General features: G+C 45.7%; 2 protein-coding genes across 6 annotated transcripts in view; both read right to left on the bottom strand.

The window, feature by feature from the left end:
- The window catches only part of LOC144109662 (uncharacterized), a 50,927-nt gene that overhangs the window by 10,303 nt on the left and 18,028 nt on the right, over positions 1-22,596 (bottom strand). Inside the window, exon 3 of the mRNA XM_077642471.1 lies at positions 5,402-5,727. Coding sequence (XP_077498597.1) covers positions 5,402-5,727 — 326 coding nt within the window. The remainder of the gene's footprint in view (positions 1-5,401; positions 5,728-22,596) is intronic.
- On the bottom strand, positions 1,243-22,445 carry LOC144110628 (uncharacterized). 5 transcript variants are annotated; one of them, XM_077643663.1, is made up of 4 exons: positions 13,897-19,614; positions 9,503-9,914; positions 8,521-8,615; positions 1,243-6,850 (listed from the first exon to the last, which is right to left on the bottom strand). In XM_077643663.1, the coding sequence occupies exon 1, from the start codon at positions 19,312-19,314 to the stop codon at positions 17,599-17,601; it is 1,716 nt and encodes a 571-aa protein (XP_077499789.1). In that variant the 5' UTR covers positions 19,315-19,614; the 3' UTR covers positions 1,243-6,850; positions 8,521-8,615; positions 9,503-9,914; positions 13,897-17,598. The 5 variants fall into 5 exon arrangements, with proteins under 5 accessions (XP_077499789.1, XP_077499790.1, XP_077499791.1 ...); XM_077643664.1 differs by having other exon boundaries at positions 1,243-5,895; XM_077643665.1 differs by having other exon boundaries at positions 1,243-5,611.

Genomic DNA, 22,596 nt, shown 5'->3' with positions numbered 1-22,596 from the left:
TGCAGAAGACACTAATATGCTTGAATCACCACGTGATATTTGGCTATGACTGGCAAATAATTTATAGTCGAATTGTTCAATCCTGCTTCTTCAGTTCCAACAGCCGAACGATGAACGATGACTGTGACGTCAGCGTGAGTATATAGGCCACGTGCAACATGACAGAACTGCAATATAATCGCTGCTTCTACATTTGTTGTTGTTCCGTCACTTGAGGAAGGCTGGGTTTAGTATTGTAGTGAATTAAAACGAGGAAGCAGCGATTTTATCGCAGTCCTTTCGTGCCTCACATGACTCTCAAGCGAGAAAAAAGCAATAGCAATTTTTGAACGAAGTAACCACTCAAGCTCTTTTAACTATCATCCAATATCTCTGAAAAGCATCCCCTCAAAGCTGCTTGAACGTATAACATGAAACCTTACGGCACCCTTTGAGGCAATTAATTTCTATCCTCAACAGCAGTTTTAGACAGCTACACAGAAGTATGAATTACAAAACATAGAAGACATGATAAAATGAAGGTAACTGAACAATCACTTATTGCAGAGTTTTCCAGCCTTAAAGCAATGCAAAAATTGTTAACAGGGATGAAACACTTCTTGGAAAGGCCTGAGCAATTTATGTGCACTGTTGTAGGGTACAACTTGTAAAAATATTACCTATAGGGTGCTGCATTACTCCACTGACCAATCCAAACAATAAACAAATCTAGCTATCCAAACTTATACTGTGTTGAACAATTAAGAGGCGGAAGAGCTGTTAATAAAGTTGTGTGATCAGCTTTCTTAAGTAAACACTTTAACAACAGACTGTTTCATCACACAGAAATTTAGTCCAGCAATCATTAATCTGCCCAGTTGCACTGCTGACTTAGTGTTTTCCAAACATACCAGTCATAAATCATCTCTTCCAAGCATCCCGTCCATTGTTACACAGGGTACCGCACTGTTTTTTTACTCTGTGATTAAGTTTTTCAAGTAAATAATGCTTTAACAGATTGCTTTTTCTTAAAAGAAAAAATTCAGTGCAGTGGTTATGAATGTGGGAAGAGATTCGCTTCAGACTTTGTCGTATACGACCATACTAATCATAATTCATCTCTTTCGAGCATCCAGCCAGTTACACTGGGTGCCGTGCTCTCATCTTTAGGGCGTGATTAGCTTTCGTAAGAAGAAACACTTAAACGACACTAGTTCCTTGTGATTGAGAAATTCTGTGCAGCAGTCATGAACGTAGGCAGAGTTGCATTGTGGACTTATTCGTATTTATTTATTTATACATACTGCAGCCCCTAAGGGGATATTGCAGAAGTAGAGACATAAGATACATGGTAGGCAGTTGCATATATATGTTGATTCATGCACGCGTACATATATAGGAGTACGTACAAGATACGATATAAAATGAACAAAGCATAGGTGTTAATGACATTCAATGGCAGTAAAAAAATATTGAAGTTCAAGTGAATGAATTTCGCACGGCAGGCATTTCCCGCTTTTGATGGTATGTGGGAAGAAGCTCTATTTACATGTATCAGTGCATGTGTAAAGTGGAAAAGTATTTAAACTATGATGGCACCCAGTTGATAATGGAGTAGAAGAATTAACATGGGTGCTCATTGCCATGAGGTGCAGACAGCTAATGAATATGTATATATGACTGGGGCACTCGGAGTACCTACTACGCCTTGACAGTGATGTTAGAGATAGTGAGTGATAGTGAGATTAGACAGGGGTGAAAATTCACTGTCGAAGCAACATTAGATAAAACGAATTGCGTTGAACAGATTCAATTTTCTCGCAGTACAATTCTTGATACGGATTCCAAACAACAGAGCAGTATTTGATAAGCGGTCGGATTACAGTTTTGCAGGCTGAAAGTTTTGTATGACGATGTGCAGCACGTAATGTGCACCGTAGATACCCAAGTCTCTGAAGTGCTTTACTGCAAGTTAGATTGATGTGCTTGGACCAAGACATGTTAGATGTGAAAAGCAGTCTCAGGTATCCAGCCATATCAATCCTAATTAACCTCTTTCCACAATCCCATCCGTTGCTACACAGGGTGCCGTGTTGTCGTCTTTAATGCTTCTACAGCAGATCAACGACCTGCCATTCACTTATAGACACCCTGCGCCTCGAAGTGCCCACGCAAGAAACTATGCCACATTGGCCCATTAGTTACTCCCCTGTACTTCCGGTCGTCAGCGGACACTGTCACAATATGCAGCTAAACCTATGTACAAGTGCATACTGCAAAGTGAGGCTCTAGCGCAGCAGTTCTTGGGAGATAGTCCGTTCGTTATCCACACCCTGCACGGTCACAGACTATTTTCAGCAGCCGCGACAAGAAGAATACCGAAGGTCTTAAGTGCGCGTTTACACCTGCGAGCTCAAGACACCATGCAACAATGATTTGTACCGCACCCCGGCCGCACGTCCCCAACACCTGAGCAGCATGAAAGAAATGCCTGTATGTATTCCTCTCTCGATACCAGAATTTTGACTGGCACGCATTCTGCTGCGTTCATTCGTGCAGGAGCAGGGCGTGCTACTCTGTGGCTCGCTGCAAGTTTCACACGCCATGCAAGAACTTCAGCACTGTCGCCACAACGGGGCTGGTGGTTTTAGTTTTTTCTGAACCCGTGTAGTCAGTTTGGTCTTAGTGCAGTGCCTATCACATATGGAGAGCCGCTTTGACACTTTAAGACGATTACAGCGTTGACCAGCCCTCAGTCTTACAATGTTTTGAGCCCATACTTTGTCCTTTCTCTAGAGACTACTGCATGACTTGGCTCTCCTTGTGCAAGCCCGTCTTCCGGACACTGCCAAGGTTGTTCTGTTCTGCGTGCCTCCATTTATCGCACTGCCCTCACCATTCACATCTGCTTTTTGCTAACAATTGGCTCACGCTTTCGATGAGTCACTGCATGTCGTACTAACAAATTGCCTCGACCGCACTTTACTTTCTGCTGAGCCTAACAACTTGCTCTCCAGAGGCTTCCTATCCGACATCATGATCCTAACTCCCTGTCCCGCAACTTGATTTCAACCACGCTGTTTCACCAACGTTGCGTTCTGGCCCGAGGTTTCAGCGGTGCATTCAAGTAACTCGCTGTCACTCTTTTTACAGCAAAGCGTTGTCTCTAATACTTAGCTACTATTGTTCGCCAGCCGCATTGAAGGAAAGTATCCTTTGTATCCTTTACTGCACTGGCCTGCAAACTCACTACACTCCTCTTGAAAGCTTCAGCTTCACTTGTCAAAGCAGCCTCTGTTTAAGGGCTAGAGACAGGCGCCTTGCCTTTGTTCGCGTTATCAGTGTTCGCTAACGGAGCAGGTCGCTCGGCTTTGTTTTTGATGGGGTAGCTGCAACTCTTTTTCTCTGCCTCTAAATCGGCAAATGCTGCCCCTGCAGCTGCCAAAGGTCCTTTCTGGGCTTAAACCTGCGCTGTCATTACTCTCCTGGCCAACGGCTGTGTCACTAGCTAACCAAGCAGGGTTCCTAGACTGGTCGCATGACACTCAGGTGGGAGCGCTGCCCGCTTCCATCACTTCGTACTTTAGAGTGTGCCTCTACACGAATGGCAAAATACCCCTAAAGAGCTCTTATCGCCGTCTCATAGTTGCTGACCTCCTCGTCGGTCAGGTGCACTAATACACCGCTGATATCATCTGGCAGTGTGGTCAGCAACGTCTTTAACCAGCAGCCTTGGTCTAGCTCCTCCTCAGCGCAAATTTGCTTGAAAATTTGTGAGGAAAGTTGTAAAACTTTCTCGTCTTCGAAAACTTCTCAAAAAAGCTCTCGCTTTTTCCCATTTCAGCAACTAAACTTCAGGTGTGAGCTCCTGCAGCTCTTTTTCGTGCAGGTTCACTAGCTCAGCTCATCTCTCACGGCATTAGCCTTGCTATTCTTTTTCTTGTTCCTCGCGAAGTTTTTGCCTTTCCTGTTCTTTCTCCTCCTGGAGCCTTCACTCCAGAATCATTTCCCAAGCCTCGTCTCACTCCTCGACTGTCACCTATTCTGCCCGCGTGACGCCCCAAAATGGATTCTCGTTTTAGTGGGCTCTACTGAAATGCCCACTCCTTCCAAAATTTCAAGGAGGTCCTCTGCCTTGAACTTATCCATCGTGGATCACACCTTGTGCCGCTGATCTCTGCAAAAACACAAGCCTCAGCTTAAAGTGAACAAAACATAAAATTGTCGAAATCTTATTTCCCAGGCTGTAAAACAGAATCGGGGTAAGTTCTATTCAAATGTAGTCTGTCAGCCGAAATCTTTTGCTGCCGGCAAGGAAAGCACAAATAATCTCCACAAAAGCGCATAGCAGATGGTTGAACGCTCATCTAGAGCAAGCCGGTGTAATGGACAAATTTAGCTGCGTATCATATCTGTATATAATACAGCCTTACCGCAGATGCTAGCACTCGAATGAAAGGCGCTACAATTCGGCCTTGCTTGTCGGCGGCGCTTCTGCTTGCATGATGATCCGCGATGAAAAATTCTCATCTCTTTTCTCTTTATACTCTTCACCCTTGTAGAAATACGCGAGGAGCTGCATGCGTACAGTACTTATCAGATATTTTAAGCATTTCTGGCAGAAGGCCCGAGCCTCAAGCTATACGACAGTCGACGATGACAGAATCAGCACGCCTCGTAAGCCGCAATGTGAAAACTGCGTGGCCCCATATATGCCCGCATAGATGCCTCGAGCAATGTGCTCGTGAGAGCTTGTAATAAAGGACATGTTTCCATCAATCAAGTATGTCTTAAAGTATATCTGCCTTTCCACTGTGCAGAACGCAGCGTATACCACACGCTGCCGTATCAATGCTACAACTTAGTGAATACGTTCAGCACATGCATATATGCGTGCATACTGGGCGCAGGAATCTGCAGCCTCTCTAGTGAAAGGCATCGAGCACTATCGCAATATCATCTGGGTGCATGAAATTAACAGCAGAAATATTTTGTGCATATCTATGTGATCGCAATATGAAGCCAAAATTTGTGCTTCCGAGGTGGTCAGACGATTGAACTTGGGTCACACACACGTACGCAAAGCAAATATATGAACAGCGAGAACTATCTCAAAAGGAGCCACTGCTGGCGACACAGACGATATGCACCGTGGTCTTGTCGACACTAGTGCCCGCATCGTGCGAAACATTGCACGAAGAACAGCGGTCCTTCTAGTCCAGATAAAAATGGCCACAATCACTTTGTGCTAGCATACAACCTCTCCGTGTCTGCTAGTTGCTCGAGTACTGCCAGCACAAAATTGTCCTCGCGAGTCTGGCTGCCTGATGGCAGCCCGAAACTATTCAGCCAGGTAGTAGGTGCACTGCCACAAAAACAAAAAAAGAAAAATGAACGCGTTCTGGGCAGCCACTGGAAGTACCTGAGGTAGCCCGAGAAAATTGAGCACCTGGCTCCGTGATCTTGCAACCCACAGTCAGCCAGTCGGCAGCCCAAGGCAGATAATTGAAGACGCCCAATGTGGTAACACCCACGGCAAGGAGCAGCACTGATACTCTCACAGCTCGGTCTATGGAAAGGGCAGTCCTCAAACACTGTCGTGTCGACGTGATGAATGCAATCCGGTCAGTGCCTGCGTGGGAAAGGAATGGCACCCTGATTCCCAGCAGGTGAATGAATGTCCTTGTACTCCCCAGCGTGTTGTCTGAAAACACGGGACCTCTGTCGAGGTCGCAGCCGTCTTTCAATTAACATCCTAAGCACAACCTTTCACCAGCATCACTTTGCTCGGCGACCTGAGGGCGGACAGGCCACTTGACGCTGCCTCTGTCGCTGCCGCCGCTATGGTCACCCTGGTCGAGGGAGTCCGCGCCTTAATTCACTTAGGCAGGAGTGCATTCGGACCGTGACAGCACCCTATAGAAATACATGCCAAAAAAAGTTTTCAAAGCAGTTTTATGATTTCACAGTGCACTTAAGATATCGTCTCTTCGTAAAGAAAAGCCGAGTACACCTTATATATATATATACGTATACATATTTAAATATTTAAAGCATCGCAATATGGGGGCGTATGTCACCTTCGGCTGGGAGCGCTCGGAAAGAATGCACTGGGTAACTTCCAAACAATTTTTTGTTTCGCAGTCTACTCACGGTGGCCGCCATTCGTTAACAGTTGGCGTGTGCTTTCAAAACGACTGACAAAGTGTGCAATGCTAATCCGAAGGCAACATATTTTTAAAACACCGCAATCTTGTTGTGAAGCAGGACAAACCCCGATCTTCTAGTGGTATCCCGCATGCTGCCACGAGTGCTATAGTTGCTCACTGATGCAGTGGTTGAAACTGGACAGCCTAGACAGCTCTACATAAAACGTTTTCAAACGGCATGATAAGCGAACGAAAGCAAACTGGGTACCGTAGCAGATGAAGGAGCAGACGAAACCACTGGCCGCCTCCACCGCCCACTCGAGTGTTTGTAAAGGCAGCGGGGTTTTGGGGGTCAATGGACTCACAGGCTTCTATCGATGTGGAAACTTGAATAAAAGCGTTAAGCTTTTTGAATCTAGCAGTGTTCACGATGTGAGGGAACTTGTAACTGAAAATGGGAGCGAATGAGCGTCGACTCCTGCCACAAGCTGCCTAGAGAGAAGCCACTGCAAAATAAAGATTTTTAAACCACTCCTTCATTGCAAATAAAGAAATAATATGCACTCCTCAATACTAAATACATCGGCATCTAATTGACCTTCAATGCCACATGACACAAGTTTATATGTCTATAACGTGTTTCCACTGTCATCGTGTACAGGCAGTTGCCTGACAAAGCTATCAATAGCTTCAGCTCTTTAGGGCTAATCCATTCTTGTACTCTGCAAGGATGAACAGAATATTTTATTGATTTATACAAAAATCTCATAAATTACAACATACAGTTACAACTAATAAAAAATTCCCAACTACAATGCAGTTAAACACTGGTTAACCGGCAACATGAAAAAAGCAGCTGAAGTATTAGAGCCCACAGCACACTGCTGAATATCTAAATGCACAGGAGAAAATGTTTTGTTCAAATTCTATTTCTGAAACATTTACTTTCACAAGCTGCTCTAAATTACGATAATTTTTATGTCAATAGTCACCCGCCAAATCTAATCGCCAAAGCAAGTTCACCGAGTTTCGATAAGCCCAACATGTTAGGGCTGACAGCAAAAATGCTGAAATGTTAAAGTCACTAAGGTCAAATGGAATAAGACAAGAAGTGCTCTTGTGACAGCAACGCAAAACCCTTTCGCCTAATTTAAATAACATTTGGCAAGACTGACTTTGCTGGGGATACAATGTCTAACAAGAATTGGCACCACATTCAAGAGAGGACTACCGTATTTACACGATTGTAAGTTGATTTACAATCGAAACCAAAGCATGACATTATAAATAAAGGCGAGATAAACGATATATCAGGCATGCTACAGCATGGTAGCATTTTTACTGCGCGGCTGTGTCGCATCGCCCTTGGTGCTGGCCTTGAGCAGCTGCTATGTCAACGCGCAGAACCGGCATCCCCGTCCTGCGTGCGGCGGCCTATGGCGGCCGTTGGTTAGCAGGAAATCGGCACACCCCTCCCCCCGCCACCTCCACTCCACACATGTGGTTGCAGATCGCGGCTGCTGACAAGCGGCGGCGGCCCAATAACTCACTCGTGTTCTACTCTTAACAAACATACTCTGGGTTTGTTTGTTTTTTCACTTTTAACTGCGCACTCAGCGCTCAAGGGAGCATCATAATTGATGGAAGGGCTGCTGTTCCAATCGCGGCGGCACCGCCACTCGGAATGGCAGCGGCGCTTGGGAGTGTCAGTAGCATATGGAAGAGCCGACGCCGCTCACTCTTAGTTCTTCTTTGCCTTTGACGCATTTGACTACTCCCAGTCATGTTTCACAAGTTTTTAATGTAGTGCTTCGTCAGTTGTCAATTGTGCTCCGACCGGCACTCGTTCACTTCTACATTCAAGACTGCTGTCGTTCTTCACGCTGAAGAAACAAACTGTGCACCGGGGTGGAAGTTCAACGTTTGCAACGGGTAATACAGGTGAGGCAGCTGCAGCGAGGCAAAATTTCCAGCTGTTCCGCGCAATGTCGTGATGTGGCTGTTTGCGAAGTGCGGGAATTCTCTAAACAACGATCACGATGGCAGCGCTAGTTGGACGATGGCGCAAGTGTGGAGGAGTTTTCCAGTGACTGATACATTTTCATTTTTGAATGTGCCCAAGGGCACGCCCGCACGCGGCAGCGGATAGCAGCTGGTGATAAGTGGCGGCCGCAGGATAATGCTATCGCATTCTATTTTCAAAGGCCAAGCTTAAACAACCTCCAAATTTTTATTTTTTCTGAAATGTGATATGGAGGGTCAACCTACATACAAGTCGACTTACAATCATGTAAATACGGTATTTGACAAATGATAACGCACAAGACTGGTGTGGCGGAGTTTTCTTTCTTTTTTCTAAAATTTACACAATAAGAACACACTCAGAACCTACCAGTAAAAGCAAGAAACGTATATCATTCGGAGGTTGGGCTTTGTCTCCTTGTCCTTGTCTCCCAATAAGACAGCAAGCATTATGCGCTCATGGTACTATAAAACACAAAAAAGAACACAACACAATGTAAAACACTTTTCTTTCACCTGCTTATGCTTTTGATGGTGGAAGGACTAGAAATAATGTCAGTAATGCACAGAGTAAAAGCTTGTTAATTAAACCCTTGTTAATTTCGAACTCCGAATACTTTGAATTGCTGGCATGGTCGGAACCAATCCCTATGCAAGTCTGTGGCATCGGATGCCCACTAATTCGGATGCTACAAATTTCGTATTGGTTAGTTAGAATGGGCTCCGAAAGCAGGCTGTATGTAGGAATGACCAGCACGGCAAGCGGTTGACAAAAAAGCCCTATTAAAACCTAAATGCATCCCGCGAAGTTGCCCGCACACCTCTCTTGGGGAGGCCCTTCCCATTTGGAATTATTCTCCTCTGATACCCCACCCCGACAAAGCACGTGCAAAAATGAGTTGATGGAAATGTTAAAAACAATCACTTTTGCACTGTTTTCATCGCAAAAGCCGGCGACTATTGCCCAATCTTTTACCAAGTAAACTTGCTATTATACAAGCGGTGTGCGTCAGTCTTTTTCAAAGTGGTTGAATAATTCAAACATTTTTACTGGTCCATTGAAGTTTTAATTAACGAGCTGTTACTAAATTATACAGCAAAACTTTAATCTTGCTGCAAAATACCATGTTCCAATGAAAGATTTCACATGCACATACCATGCCAGTTTCAGTCAATTACAGTAGCAGCTCAGTATAATCACACTTCTTATGGATAAGAGAAAGGACATGAAAAATTGCCCAGTGCCAGATTACTTTGAAGCCATGCAAATTAGCATACTTTTAGCCAATAAGGCTAATATATTCTTAGCTAGCAATGGCTCTCATAATCAATTTCAGTAAAAGGCAACAAACCTTTACAGTGCTAAGGTTTTTCCAGAGTGTGTATTGAGTTCACGGCGTTCTAAAAGGTGATTTTCTTTGAATGCCTTGGTAGAGAACTGGCGTTGATATGGCTTTTCTTTCTTGCGGGCTCACACACGCCTTGCAAGGGTTGCATTCGGTGGCAAAGCCATGGGGCAAACCTGGCACTTGTACGGACGCTTGCCAGTATGGGTACGCATGTGTCTCATGAAGTCATATTTTCGTGCAAAGCTCTTTCCACAGTGGTCACACTGGATGTGATAGCCACCCGTTTGGGTGAGAAGGTGCGGCTCTATGGGGTCTTTCTTAATGAAGCTCCGACTGCAGTGGGCGGACTGGTGCAGCTGCTTTTTCGTATTTTCCCCAGGAAGCACTGTGACGATGGGATCAGCTGTAACCATGCCTGCACCAAGAAAGGCAGGGTACTTTCAGTGAAAGGCGGAGGCACTCATGTTAAAGCTTATTTTATAGTGCGGGCAGTAACCTGTAATTAAACAAGGCAATCTCACACAGTAATTAGGCTAAAAAATTTCGTTGACAAAAATTTATATATTAATAAGTCTTTGTGTTACACAACCCAATATCACTTTGTCAAGATATTAACATCATCAAAGGCAACAGGGAAAATGGCCTTCCTTCTGAGCTAAGAATCAATCAATGGGGTGAATTATGCCAGAGACTCACTTGCTAATATACTCAACGAACACTTTTTAGCTGCCCAGAGCATACCAATCTTCTCTTAGCTGCCGCTTAGCTCAGACTGCAGATTCTTACTTGCCATCCTGCAATACTGATTCTATACTTTTGTACCCTATTTGAGTAGATATTTCTATCATTAACGCATTTAGAAGCACGTGCTCATCTGGAGTTGATGAAGTTGCTGTTTTTTCCATAAAATGTGCTGTTAATGCTATCACTGAATTCCTTACTCATATTTGCAATAGAATGCTGTTCTCTGGTGTATTCCCCAGCAAATTAAAAGTTGCACATGTTGCTGCGCTATTCAAAGGGGGCGACAAAAATAACCTGAACAATTGTCGTCCTAATTCGGTATTGCCTCTGTTTTCAATATTAGCCGAGCATATACTTTTCAGGCCACTACATAACTTATTACAATCTGAACATCTAATCTGCCCCCAAAAGTTGGCTTTCAGGCTGGTAAATCAACCCAATCAGCACTGTTAGATATTAAATATCTGCAATTAATAATTTTGAAAATAGGCTTTTTTCTGTTAGAATTTTTCTTTGATTTGTGCAAAGCCTTTGAATCTGTGAAGCACTCAACACTACAAATTCGAAACTTATGGGATCTGCCGAGTTGGAAATGCACTTTTGGAAAGTAGGATACCTGATCCAGTATACTCAGATTGACGGTGTAAAATCCAGTTTTGGTAGATTAAATTTAGGTGTCCCTCAGGGTTCAATTTTGGGACCCCTTTTATACATTTTATACATCAATAACATTGTCAACATTCCATTAACTCCTAAAAATGTTGTATGCCGGCGATACTAATGCCTTTTTTCTGGCTCCAGTCTTCAAGTATTTGAACACCAATCTAATATCTGGCTTAACGAGTTAGCGGTTTGGCTCTTTGTCAACCGATTTCAATAAAACGTCAACAAAACAAATTTTATGCTCTTGCATACAGAAAAAAACCATTAGATCATCAAATCAAATTCGCTTTTAATGACTTGAACATCGAGCAAGTGCATACTTGCCAGTTTCTAGGTGTGTATTTTTACAGTGATATGGTTTGGACAGATCATGTAAACTGCATTAGACTGAAAATGGCCAGGTCTGTTGGTGTTACCTATCATATTAAGCATCTGTTCCCGCAACAGGTTAAAAAACAATTATATTTTGGCCTCGTACCTGGTGTGGGGTAATTCCAAAAAAACCGATTCGTATAAATTGTTTTCACTTCTGAAAACAGCTCTACGTTCATTATTTTCAAGCCCAGCTGTCGAAGCAAATCTTTTCGAAACATTTCATGTTTGTAATTTATTTTATTCCTACAATTTCAGTTTGGCTTTTATAAAGTTAAGCACGATTTCAGTTCTTTCCAAAATGCTTACAATTCAAGAGACGTTATGCATGGTTTACGTGCGGTTGCCCCATCAATGCAAGACCTGGAACAAACTATGGAAAACAAACTATAGATAACCAAACTGTAACCTTATGTACAATCATGCTCTAGTAGAATTTCCTGTAGAAAATCATAGTGTATCTTTGTTTAAGAAAAAACTGGATTCTTTTTCCTCGTGTATAAATTTTAACTCGGCATACTTTATGCGCTGTTTACTTTTCTACCCGAATGTCATATCATGAAAGTGTTTTCATTTACTGCTAATTGTTGTTCAGCATGTTTTCCATTGTTCATCATTGTTTGCTATTTCTATTGTGATAAATTTTGTTTATTATTGTGAAAGTGTTTTTCTGTTGTCCATGAGGCCACCGTTGTTTTAGATGTATCATTTGGTGTGTAAGCCTCGTCAGGAGGCATGCTTCATCTTTCTCCTTTAGCCTCACCTCGAGGACGCATTATATATTGTATAGTATGCCCAAATAAATTATTATTACTACTACTACTGCACTGGACTATGCTCAACACATATTCAGATCAAAGGATAGACTGTTTTACAGGATACGAGCATCAACCAGTGAGTCCTTTACGATTATGCTGGCAAAATCGCAGTCCTCGTGTTTTCAACATCAGTTAGGATACCTGCAAAATGAGAGAGAGCAAAGAAGTCCAAATGAAAATTCCAAGGCCCCATCAGCAATGTTTATATGCCTCGTGCATTTAACAATATTACCATAGATGCTTCGAGGGCACGTAGAAGGGAAAATAAATACTCCAATGGAAAGGTATCGAGGATTTGTTCTGGCCTGGCTCCGACTATTAAACAATCGTAATTCATTGCATGAATCCATTACAGCAGAGTGCCTGGTTTCTTTGCTGAAACATCAATGTTGATATGTTAGGCTCTTTCCTTCAACAAACTATAGATAACGAAATTGTAACTTTATGTAAATCAGTCTCTTGTCGAAATTGATCAGCTGGCTACTAGTACCGCCGGATGCATCGCCTCCATTGGGCCCCAGAACAGACAGCAGAGCTTCCAATGACAGTTACGACAGTTGCTCGGCGCATGTGTACCAGGACTTTTATGGCCACCTCGCAAAAGCAAACAGCGCGGCAATCGCAACATTGCACTAGCTGTGCGATCAAAGGCAGAAGGGAACAAAGTAAATGGTGCATCGATAGTCACGACCGCCAGAGCTACGAAACACTCACTCATGACTGTGTCAGCAAGACTGTCAGAGAAAAACACCGAGATTCATTCAATTTTTAGCAGCTAGACACCAGTGTAGTCAGTGCCTTAGCAGTTCTTGCGTTTACTTGTCCGCTGGCGCACGCGATACTCATTATCCAGTATGAATGGAAGTACTTAATTCAACCTGCATCAAAGTCAACTGCCTCAACTCTGGTTACCCGAATAGCTTTGGCCGTGGCAAATTTATTTGCATCTGTGGCTAGACATTTCCAGAGCTTTGCCCCAATTGGTAAAAGTGCGAACATGTCAGGAACCCGCAGAGCACACACAAAGGCAAAAGACAATTTCTTCAGCGACATGCTGCGGCCTGAAATGTATTGAGCCGTATGAAGCCACACCTGCAGTATAAGCACACAATAAAATTGCAGAGCATAAACTCGCAAATGTGAGAGTTTTTGCATTCTATGATCACGCACCTCGCGACTCGGATTTGTTGGAAGTGTTGATGCTCATAGCGATGCAGCTTTCTTTCCTGTGTCAACCTTGCAAGTGGTTTGCCAGGGGCTATGGTTATGGTTTTGTTTTCTTCTGTTTTGCACATTTGGCCATCGTATTGAGGCAACAACAACATTTGGCTCGTGAAAGCTATAAGCTGGCTGCCAGTTTGCAAATTCTTGATTGGGTGACAACTAAAGCATTGTTAGATCATAGAGCGTGTAAGCTGGGCAATATTTTTCTCATGGCACTTACGCCGGCCGACTACGGAGCGTGGGGTTGCCCATAGGATTCTTCAAGGGGTGCACTCATCTAAGGCAGGTTTTCAGATCATTCCTGTCAACTTTTCAAGCCGCCCGAATACCGCTCTGAGGTGGCCTCACCTGTGTCACGGATCTCTCCGGAGAACACTCGGACCGAAAGGATGGACTAGGCGACGGGTGTACCGACACAAACGCACATTTAATACACCCTACGTGGCACACACACTAGAACACAAAACTAACAAAACTAACACAAAACACAAAGACTATAAATACACACGACCCGGACACACTGCTACTAGCATCTACTACTATGTTCTACTATTAGCAGTCGGTGTTCGTGCTCACGGTTGGTTCGGTGTGGCTGCGGCGTTGTATGGATCCAGTAGGCGGCGTCGAGGCGGCGTTAGCCGTGCTTGGGCTGGCGTCGCTGACTGCGTCGTACAAGCTCCCGGTCCAAGCGCCCGTGGAGGTGATGCCGGTGTTGTTGGCATTGGGGCACCACCCGGATGGATGGCAACAGCGCTGGAGACACCCCTGGCCGTAGCAGGTGGTAGCGTTCTCTGTTGACTCCCTGGAACGGGCTCAGGCACGGCAGGAAGTCCACGATGCGATGTCGTAGAATGCGAGCTCACAGGAGCAGTAGCCGGCGTCGCTCTCTTCCAGCCAAAGTGTCCCTGACCTGCCGGAGCCTCCGCTTCTCTGATGTTCCCCCCGTGCCTCGCTCTCACTCGCCCTTTTATAGCCTCAGTGTTAGTCCACGTAAGCCTTGTTGTCGTCTTCTTCTCTTCTCCACCAATCATCTTTCTCCACCTCGCGGAATGCTTCTCCACCTCACCGAATGCTTCTTCTTCCTCTTCATTATTCTTTGGTTAATTTGCGTCGTCTTCTTCACACCCTTTTCCTTTAAAATTTAATTTAGGCTCCTTAATATATGTGACAAGGGCCCCCTCTCTCAAGAGTTTTTCCATGAAAAACTGCTCACGTCACCCTCCTCTCCAAGCCATCCAGCCAACCGGCTATCTTCTGAGCGATTCTGAACCCAGCACACACCACACCGCAGAGGTACAGCACACACCAAACGCACACCACTAACACAGCACACCAATTTGCGTTTCCAGAACGCTAACACACCACTGCCGCTGTCCGCACAGAGTCCTTAATAAACATGTTCGTGTCCCCAACACACTCCCTTGTATAATCACATAACACCAAAAACAGCAACAACAACAAGATACGACCCAGAGATACATTAACACAACAACAACAACCAGATACATGACAGAGATACCTAGAGCTGTTCAGTGGGCTCTACTCATGAAGTCCGCTCCAACGTTATCTCTGTCTTTAATACATTCCACCTGAAATGAGTATTCTTGCAAGGCCAAACTCCATCTCATAACTTTACTATTGCTCATTTCGGCCTTGGTTAAGTATTCAAGCGGCTGATGATCTGTCTGAATCCTGAAATGTCTCCCATACAGATAAATGTGGAATTTTTTTACCACCCACACCACCGCCAAACATTCCTTTTCAACAGTGGAGTAGTTGCATTCACTAGCCGATAATCTCTTGCTTGCAAAAAATACCGGATGTAGCACGCGATTCTCTTCTTGCAAGAGTACGGCTCCTAAAGCTCGGTCTGATGCATCAGTGTGAAGCACAAACTCTTTATCCATATTCGGAGCAAGCAGAACAGGCGGTTTTGCCATACACCCTTTTAACATCACGAATGCATTTTCATGTTCAGCAGTCCAAGTCAGCTTATTGCTTGCCCCCTTCTTAGTGAGTTCGACAAGCGGGTCGGCTATGTGGGCATAATCGGGAATAAAGTCCCTGTAGTATCCCGTTAACCCCAGGAACGACTGCACCTCCTTCTTGTTCATCGGTGTCTGGGCCTGCTATATTTTGTCCAAGATGTCGTCTTTCATCGCAATGCGGCCCATCCCCAGCTTGTGACCGAGAAAAGAAATGGCTTCAAAGCCCACCTCACATTTCGCCGGTTTTAAGGTCAACCTGGCTAGCTGAATTCTATCAAATAGTTTTTCCAATGTAATTACATGCTCTTCCCACGTATCTATTGCCACCAGGATGTCATCAATATAGTGTTCTACATTTTGGAGCCCATCCAAAACCTCCCTCATCAGCTTCGTAAATATTGCAGATGCTGTCTTCAAACCAAAAGGCATGAATTTAAATTGGAATAAACCCGCCGAGCACGAAAAGGCAGTCTTTTCTTTAGAAGAATCTTCCATTGGTATTTGCCAATACCCTTTAGCTAAGTCAAATTTAGAAAAAAACCTTTTGTGAGCCACCTTAGCGAACACCACGTCCGCTCTTGGTATGGATTCTGCATCGGGTACTATGATGTCATTTAGCCGCCGAAAATCTACACACAGTCGGTTAGTACCATCGGGTTTTTTGACAACCACAAGAGGCGCATTGTATGCTGACCACGACCTCTCAATCACACCAAGCTCCAACATATCCCGCACCTCCTTTTCTATTGATTCTTGAACTGCTAAAGGTAGTGGGTATTGCTTCATGCTGATTGGTCTATCTGTAGAGAGATCTAGTCTGCAACATATGACATCCGTTTTGCCCGGCACATCTGAAAACACATCCTCTTTGTTTTGGAGTAGGGCCTTTATCTGTGAACTTCGGTCTTCATTCAAATTGGGGTTAACCAGCACCTTATCCCAACCTACAGTTTTCTTCCCACTGCATGTGGGCATCTCGACAACATCATCTGTCTCCTCGGCTACTACCGAGCATGCTACCTTGGGGGCGCACTGAACGGGAACTCTTTCTTCGTACTTTTTCAACATGTTTGCATGGAACACCTTCTTGGTGTTATTTATCAGTAACTCATAATCCATGTCATTTTTCTTCTGCGTCACAAGGTAAGGGCCCTTCCACTGCATCAGTAACTTATTGTGATCCGCGAGTAGCAAGATGAGAACCTTGTCGCCCGGATTCAAATTCCTATGAGTGGCTTTCTTGTCATAGTAGCCCTTAGAGCGTTCGCGCGCCCTTTCCAGGCCTTGATGGGCAAGCCTGCATGTTTCTTCCAACTTGTCCCGCAACTCAAGAACGTATGTGTATGTTGTCTTAAGATCTGATGAAATCTCTTTATTAGCCCACAGCTCCTTGAGTATTAAGTGGACCTCTAACGGTTCTCCCATACAGCATCTCAAAGGGCGAGAAACCAAAACTCATTTGTGGTACTTTGCAGTAAGCGAACAAAAGAGCTGGGAGATATCTATCCCAATCAGTAGGTCTCTCCTGGCACATTTTCTTGATCATATTTTTGAGAGTGCCGTTGAACCGCTCTACAAGCCCATTACACATGGGATGGTAAGACGTCGTCAGTAACTGTCTTACTGACAAAAGGCAGTTAACCTCCTTCATTAGTTCCGATGTGAAGTTCGAGCCCCGGTCACTCAAAACTTCCCTCGGAAACCCATAACGCGAAAACATTTCCACGAGACCCTCCGCCACTTGGATACTGTCAATAGTTCTCAGTGGAATAGCGTCAGGATAACGAGTGGCCACGTCAACCTGAGTAAGCACATGTCTATTGCCTTTGGCGGATACTAGAGAGACTGGCCCCACAATGTCAATAGCCACTTGCTGAAACGGTAGGTCGATGGCTGGCATCTTGCCCAGAGGTACGGAACCTACTCTTCCCTTCGGAACTGCACTGCACACGTCACATGAGCGAACAGAGTGCTTAACGTCACTGAACACCCGACCAAAAGAACTCCTTGGTGATCCTAGACACCGTTTTTTGAACACCCTGGAGTCCGGCAATAATGGCGTCATGACCTAAGCGCAGCACGGCCTCTCGCATATCTCTCGGTAACACCAGCTATTGGACCCGCCTTCCTGAACTAAATATGCACTCCCTGTGCAGAAGACCATTTACCAATTGATATTCGAAGGACGTGCGACTCTTCTTTCTTTTCACTTTTTCCCCGACTCTTTCGAAGCAGGTCTTCAGGCTCGGGTCTTCCTTTTGCCTAGTTGCAATTTCGCCCGGTGTTACGCTCAGGCACATCGTAACAGAAGCAGAGAGCGGATGCTGCGTTGCTCGGGCTGTCGCTTGAGCTCTTGTCTCACTGCCGACGAAAAACTGACTGCGCCCGTCTGAGCTGTCACAGGCCTTTCCTCTTTTGGATGTTCTTCACCGTCGAGCATCCTCCACTCGGGATCGGGGTCTTCGACACCTCTTGCACCCGTAATGTTCCCCAAGATGAGATTGTAGATGGGTTGGTCTACGCATTTTGCCACTACCTGCCCAGTATAATATGGCGTGGACACTAGGATCCTGGCTTCAGGAAGGTACCTTACTGTGCTGTCTACCAGAGTGACGGCCGACGCTTTCCCTGTAAGATCCTCGTCCTTCACCAGGCTTCTACGAACCAAGACTGTGTTAGCTCCGCTGTCTCTAAGCACCAATATAGGATGGTCCCCTATTTGCCCAACCACCAGTGGCATTGCTGCTTTCGACTTGGGTGTTCCACTCACTGCCTCATTTTCCAGCGGCGTTTGCTCTCCTTTCAGCTGTGGAACTTCGGGTGGCGTGACAAGTTCTACCCTTGAGTCGACAACACATGCAGCTCGGTCCTGTGTTCTGTATCGGCACTCATCCAAAGTATGACCCCTCCTCTTACAACCTTGACACACAACCTGTGTTTTTTGGGCAGCACTACTAGTCCGACAGCCAGCTGCACGGTGTCCCACCTTGCCACAGAGCCTTGCCACCTTGACAGTGTCCCACCTTGCATCTGTCTCTAGGACCTTTTGGGTTTCCTCCTTTGCCTTATTCAAATTTCTTAGCCCTTGAGCCTCGAGGAATTGATCTGCAGTGTCGGCGAACTCTTCTAATGAACACAACTTTCTTTCCTTCAGGAATAGCGCCAGCTTTGAGCTGCAACACGCTAAAAATTGCTCTGTGACCAGCTTGTCACGCACCCCTTCAAAACTCTTTTCTGTGTTTGACATATCAAGCCACCTATCAAAATAGTTGGATAGCCTGCAGGAAAACTGCTTAGCAGTTTCCGAATCCTCAAGTTTTGCGGTGCAAAATCTCTCACGAAAACCCTCTGCCGTAAGCCTGAATCTTTGGAGGAGTGCTTTTTTAACTTTCTCGTAGTCCATGGAATCAGCAGCAGGCATCCTTCCAAACACATTCAGCGCCTCTCCGACTAAACACATGCTTAATGCCGTGGCCCATTCACTGCGCTCCCAGCCTTGCCCCAAAGCTATCCGCTCGAATCGTTGCAGATATGCATCCAAATCATCTCTCTTGTCATAAAAAGGAGCCATCAGTTTCCGTGGGCAAACTCTGGCTGGTCTAGGAGATTCTGTACCCGCTAAGGAACGCTGATCATTGTCCGTGATCTCCTCATATCTTCCCGCGACATGTGCCTGTTTCCACAAAATAAACTCCTTCTCCCATTCTATCCTTCTTTTCTCCTGTTCTTCTGCCTCGCGGGCTCTTCTAGCTTCTCGCTCTTCTGCCTCGCGAGCTCTTTTCACCTCGCGCTCTTCTGCCTCGCGAGCTCTTTTCGCCTCGCACTCTTCTGCCTCGCGAGCTCTTTTCGCCTCACGCTCTTCTGCATCATGAGTGTCTGCGCGTGCTTGCGCCCTTTCCTCAATCTGCCTTTTTGCCTCTTCTTTCTCCTCGTCACAGAGACGCATCGCTTCTTTCTCGCTTAACCCTAGCTTGAGCGCCAGCTCTAAGGTTTTTGCCAAGTCCATACTTTCTGCCGTCGAGAGATCGGAAAAATCCGAGACAAAGCAAAAAAGAAAAAGGAAATGTATCCTGGCAGGCTCGCCACTTATCTTTGTCACGGATCTCTCGGGAGAACACTCGGACCGAAAGGATGGACTAGGCGACGGGTGTACCCAGACAAACGCACATTTAATACACCCTACGTGGCACACACCCACAAACACAAAACTAACAAAACTAACACAAAACACAGACTATAAATACACACGACCCGGACACACTGCTACTAGCGTCTACTATTATGTTCTACTATTAGCGGTCAGCGTTCGTGCTCACGGTTGGTTCGGTGTGGCTGCAGCGTTGTATGGATCCAGCAGGCGGCGTCGAGGCGGCGTTCGCCGTGCTTGGGCTGGCGTCGCTGGCTGCATCGTACAAGCTCCCGGTCCAAGCGCCCGTGGAGGTGACGCCGGTGTTGTTGGTGTTAGGGCACCACCCGGATGGATGTCAACAGCACTGGAGACACCCCTGGCCGTAGCAGGTGGTAGCGTCCTCTGTTGACTCCCCGGAACGGGCTCAGGCACGGCAGGAAGTCTACGATGCGATGTCGTAGAACGCGAGCTCACCGGAGCAGTAGCCGGCGTCGCTCTCTTCCAGCCAAAGTGTCCCTGACCCGCCGGAGCCTCCGCTTCTCAGCTGTTCCCCCCATGCCTCGCTCTCACTCGCCCTTTTATAGCCTCCGTAGTCTTCTCTTCTCCACCTCGCCGAATGCTTCTCCACCAATCATCTCTCTCCACCTCACCGAATGCTTCTCCTTCCTCCTCTTTATTCTTCTGTTAATTTGCGTCGTCTTCTTCACACCCTTTTCCTTTAAAATATAATTTAGGCTCCTTAATATATGTGACAACCTGATATGACTTGGTGGTTAGTCCCCGCTAACCCTCGTTTGGCTGCTGATTCAAATACTTGGGGTTCTGATCACAACCTCATTTTTATCTCCCTCACTACTTCGAGTCCACGGAAAATATGTCGCAGCGTACGCATAACATCATGGGACTCTGTACGTGCAGACAATAGTTTATTTGCACTCAACCCGTCTTAGCACTGTACTCTGCTGTTTTTGCGACCCACTATATATTACCACTACTGCAAATTGACTACCTAAACCCGGATATACACCCCCTGAATCTGTGCACTCTCCATCGCCAGGCAGATCATTATGCTTCTCGTCAACGCGGCGACCCATCGGCACTTCCTGCTCTTCACCGGGCTACCGCACGTGCACGGCGCTCTGCAAAGCGGCTAGGCAACTGGAGACGCTGGGGTGCATGGTGTGCCCGCTTGTCCTGTACGCAGGGCAATAGACATGGAGCGACCAATTCTCAGGTTCCAGATTACACAGAGAGCAATCGCCTCGCGCTGAATGTGGATGAGGATACATTTGCACAACAAGCAGCCTGTCAGTTTTTTTCCACACTACGACTGCACGTCTACATCTCCTGCTGACTTATCCGTTACAGAGCCCTCCGATGGGATTACTTCTGACCTAACCATGGCAGAGCTTCTGGCCTCCACCGAATGCCTAAAAACTACCCCACGAAGCACAAGAAGGGCTACGCAACGTGTAACAAACGTCTGCAAAAGTATACGATTATGTCTGGAAGAAATCTGTTTTCAGATGTTCTGCAAACAATGAGGCAAAAAGAAGTGTTATATGTATTTATTTATTTATTCCTGCTGCCGGCACAGGCCAAGGCAGGAGTTGCAGTTTTACCAGTACACATTTTGTTAGAACTGTTGCATGCAAAATACAACAAAAACTGAAAAAATTACGAACTCTGAACACTAGGAATTCTTGCACGGCACTGACAGCACGTGATATGACAAAATGTTGACAAACAAGAAAAACAAATGTACACACAGAAACGAATATTTGAACAGTGCACACGTCAGCCGCAGTGGTGCGATGTGACAAGAAGGCGCATGGCCGTAATAGCAAAGTACAAACAATTGTAATTAAGGGCAGGTCCGACTGTCAGAAGTTAACAAAAAGAAAACAGACAGCAATGACAGGTAACAGGGCTAGCACACAAAAACATTTATACGCACTCATAGAATATTCCCGTTGTGCAGCTTCAAAGCCCGTAGTCTTAGAATTTATAACCTCATTCGGCAGTTTTTCCCAGTCATTTATTGTCCTCACGAGAAAAAAAAAATGAAAAGAGTCTGCCCTGCAAGTCAGTGGTTTGATATCTTTAGTGTGTTTTGTCCTTGAATGGGTGGAACTGTCTGCTATAATGTACCTTTCGAGGTTTACTTTGTAATAGCCACGCAGAATATGATTGAAGAAAACAATCCTGTTGTGTTCCATTTTCTTCTTAACAGAGGCTAGTTAGTCCAGCCGTTTTTCTAAGGTCTGAAACTGACTGCATTCTAGAATAAGCATTATGAGTGAACCTGAGCTATGTTCTGCAGACGTTCACATTTCAAAATACCGTATTTACTCGAATGTAACGCGAGGGGTGACTTTACATGCTGCCCAGCGGGAAAAAAATAAATAGGGACGCAAAACAGTGGCGAACATGCTTACTCACCTTCCTCGCTTTCGCAGGCCGAGTTCTCAGAAACTAAGTCCTCCTTTTCGCTATCGAAGTCTCCCGGGTAACTTCTGCCGCATCGATGTTGTTCGCCGCAGAGAGTATCCATTCCTCTCTCAATAAACGTCTGCACCCGACCACGAGATGCTCTGAACTTCCCATCTCCCGAGCAACGTCTCTAACTTTCCAACGGATCAGCTCGACATTGAGCCCCATGAGACAATTGCGCTGCTCGATAACAAAGTCCGCCACTTTTTCTCCAGCTGGGCGTAATGGCCGTGGCGAGGCTCACGAAATCCTTTGCAGTCGGGCTCACATTTAAAGAGCCCCTCCAGCTGCAGGCGCCATCCTCGGATGGTTGACCCGTTGAGGTCAAGTCTTCCAGCTGCCGCAGAATTCCCGACCTCTTCAGCTAACAGGATCCCTCTTCTCTTAAGACGAGCGTCACACTGAGCACGACGCGTTGCCATCGTGTGCACTGAATCAATACACTGCGAGCGAGGTAACAAGAACACGACGCAACGATGCGTTGAGCCCGATGTGCCGGAGGTCGCAATGAACACAAAAGAGAGAGGAAAACACTTAGACTTTGGATGGATGAGGATTTGGCTTCGGAGGTACCCATGTTGCCAGCAAAAAATCGCAAAACTGTGAAAACCGAAACCAAAACCTACTGAAAGCGGAGGCGAGCGGGCATCCAGACTCGTCACAGGT

The sequence above is a fragment of the Amblyomma americanum genome, chromosome 11 (assembly GCF_052857255.1).
Source record: "Amblyomma americanum isolate KBUSLIRL-KWMA chromosome 11, ASM5285725v1, whole genome shotgun sequence".
Lineage (NCBI taxonomy): Eukaryota > Metazoa > Arthropoda > Arachnida > Ixodida > Ixodidae > Amblyomma > Amblyomma americanum.
This window is presented reverse-complemented; position numbering and strand designations above follow the sequence as displayed.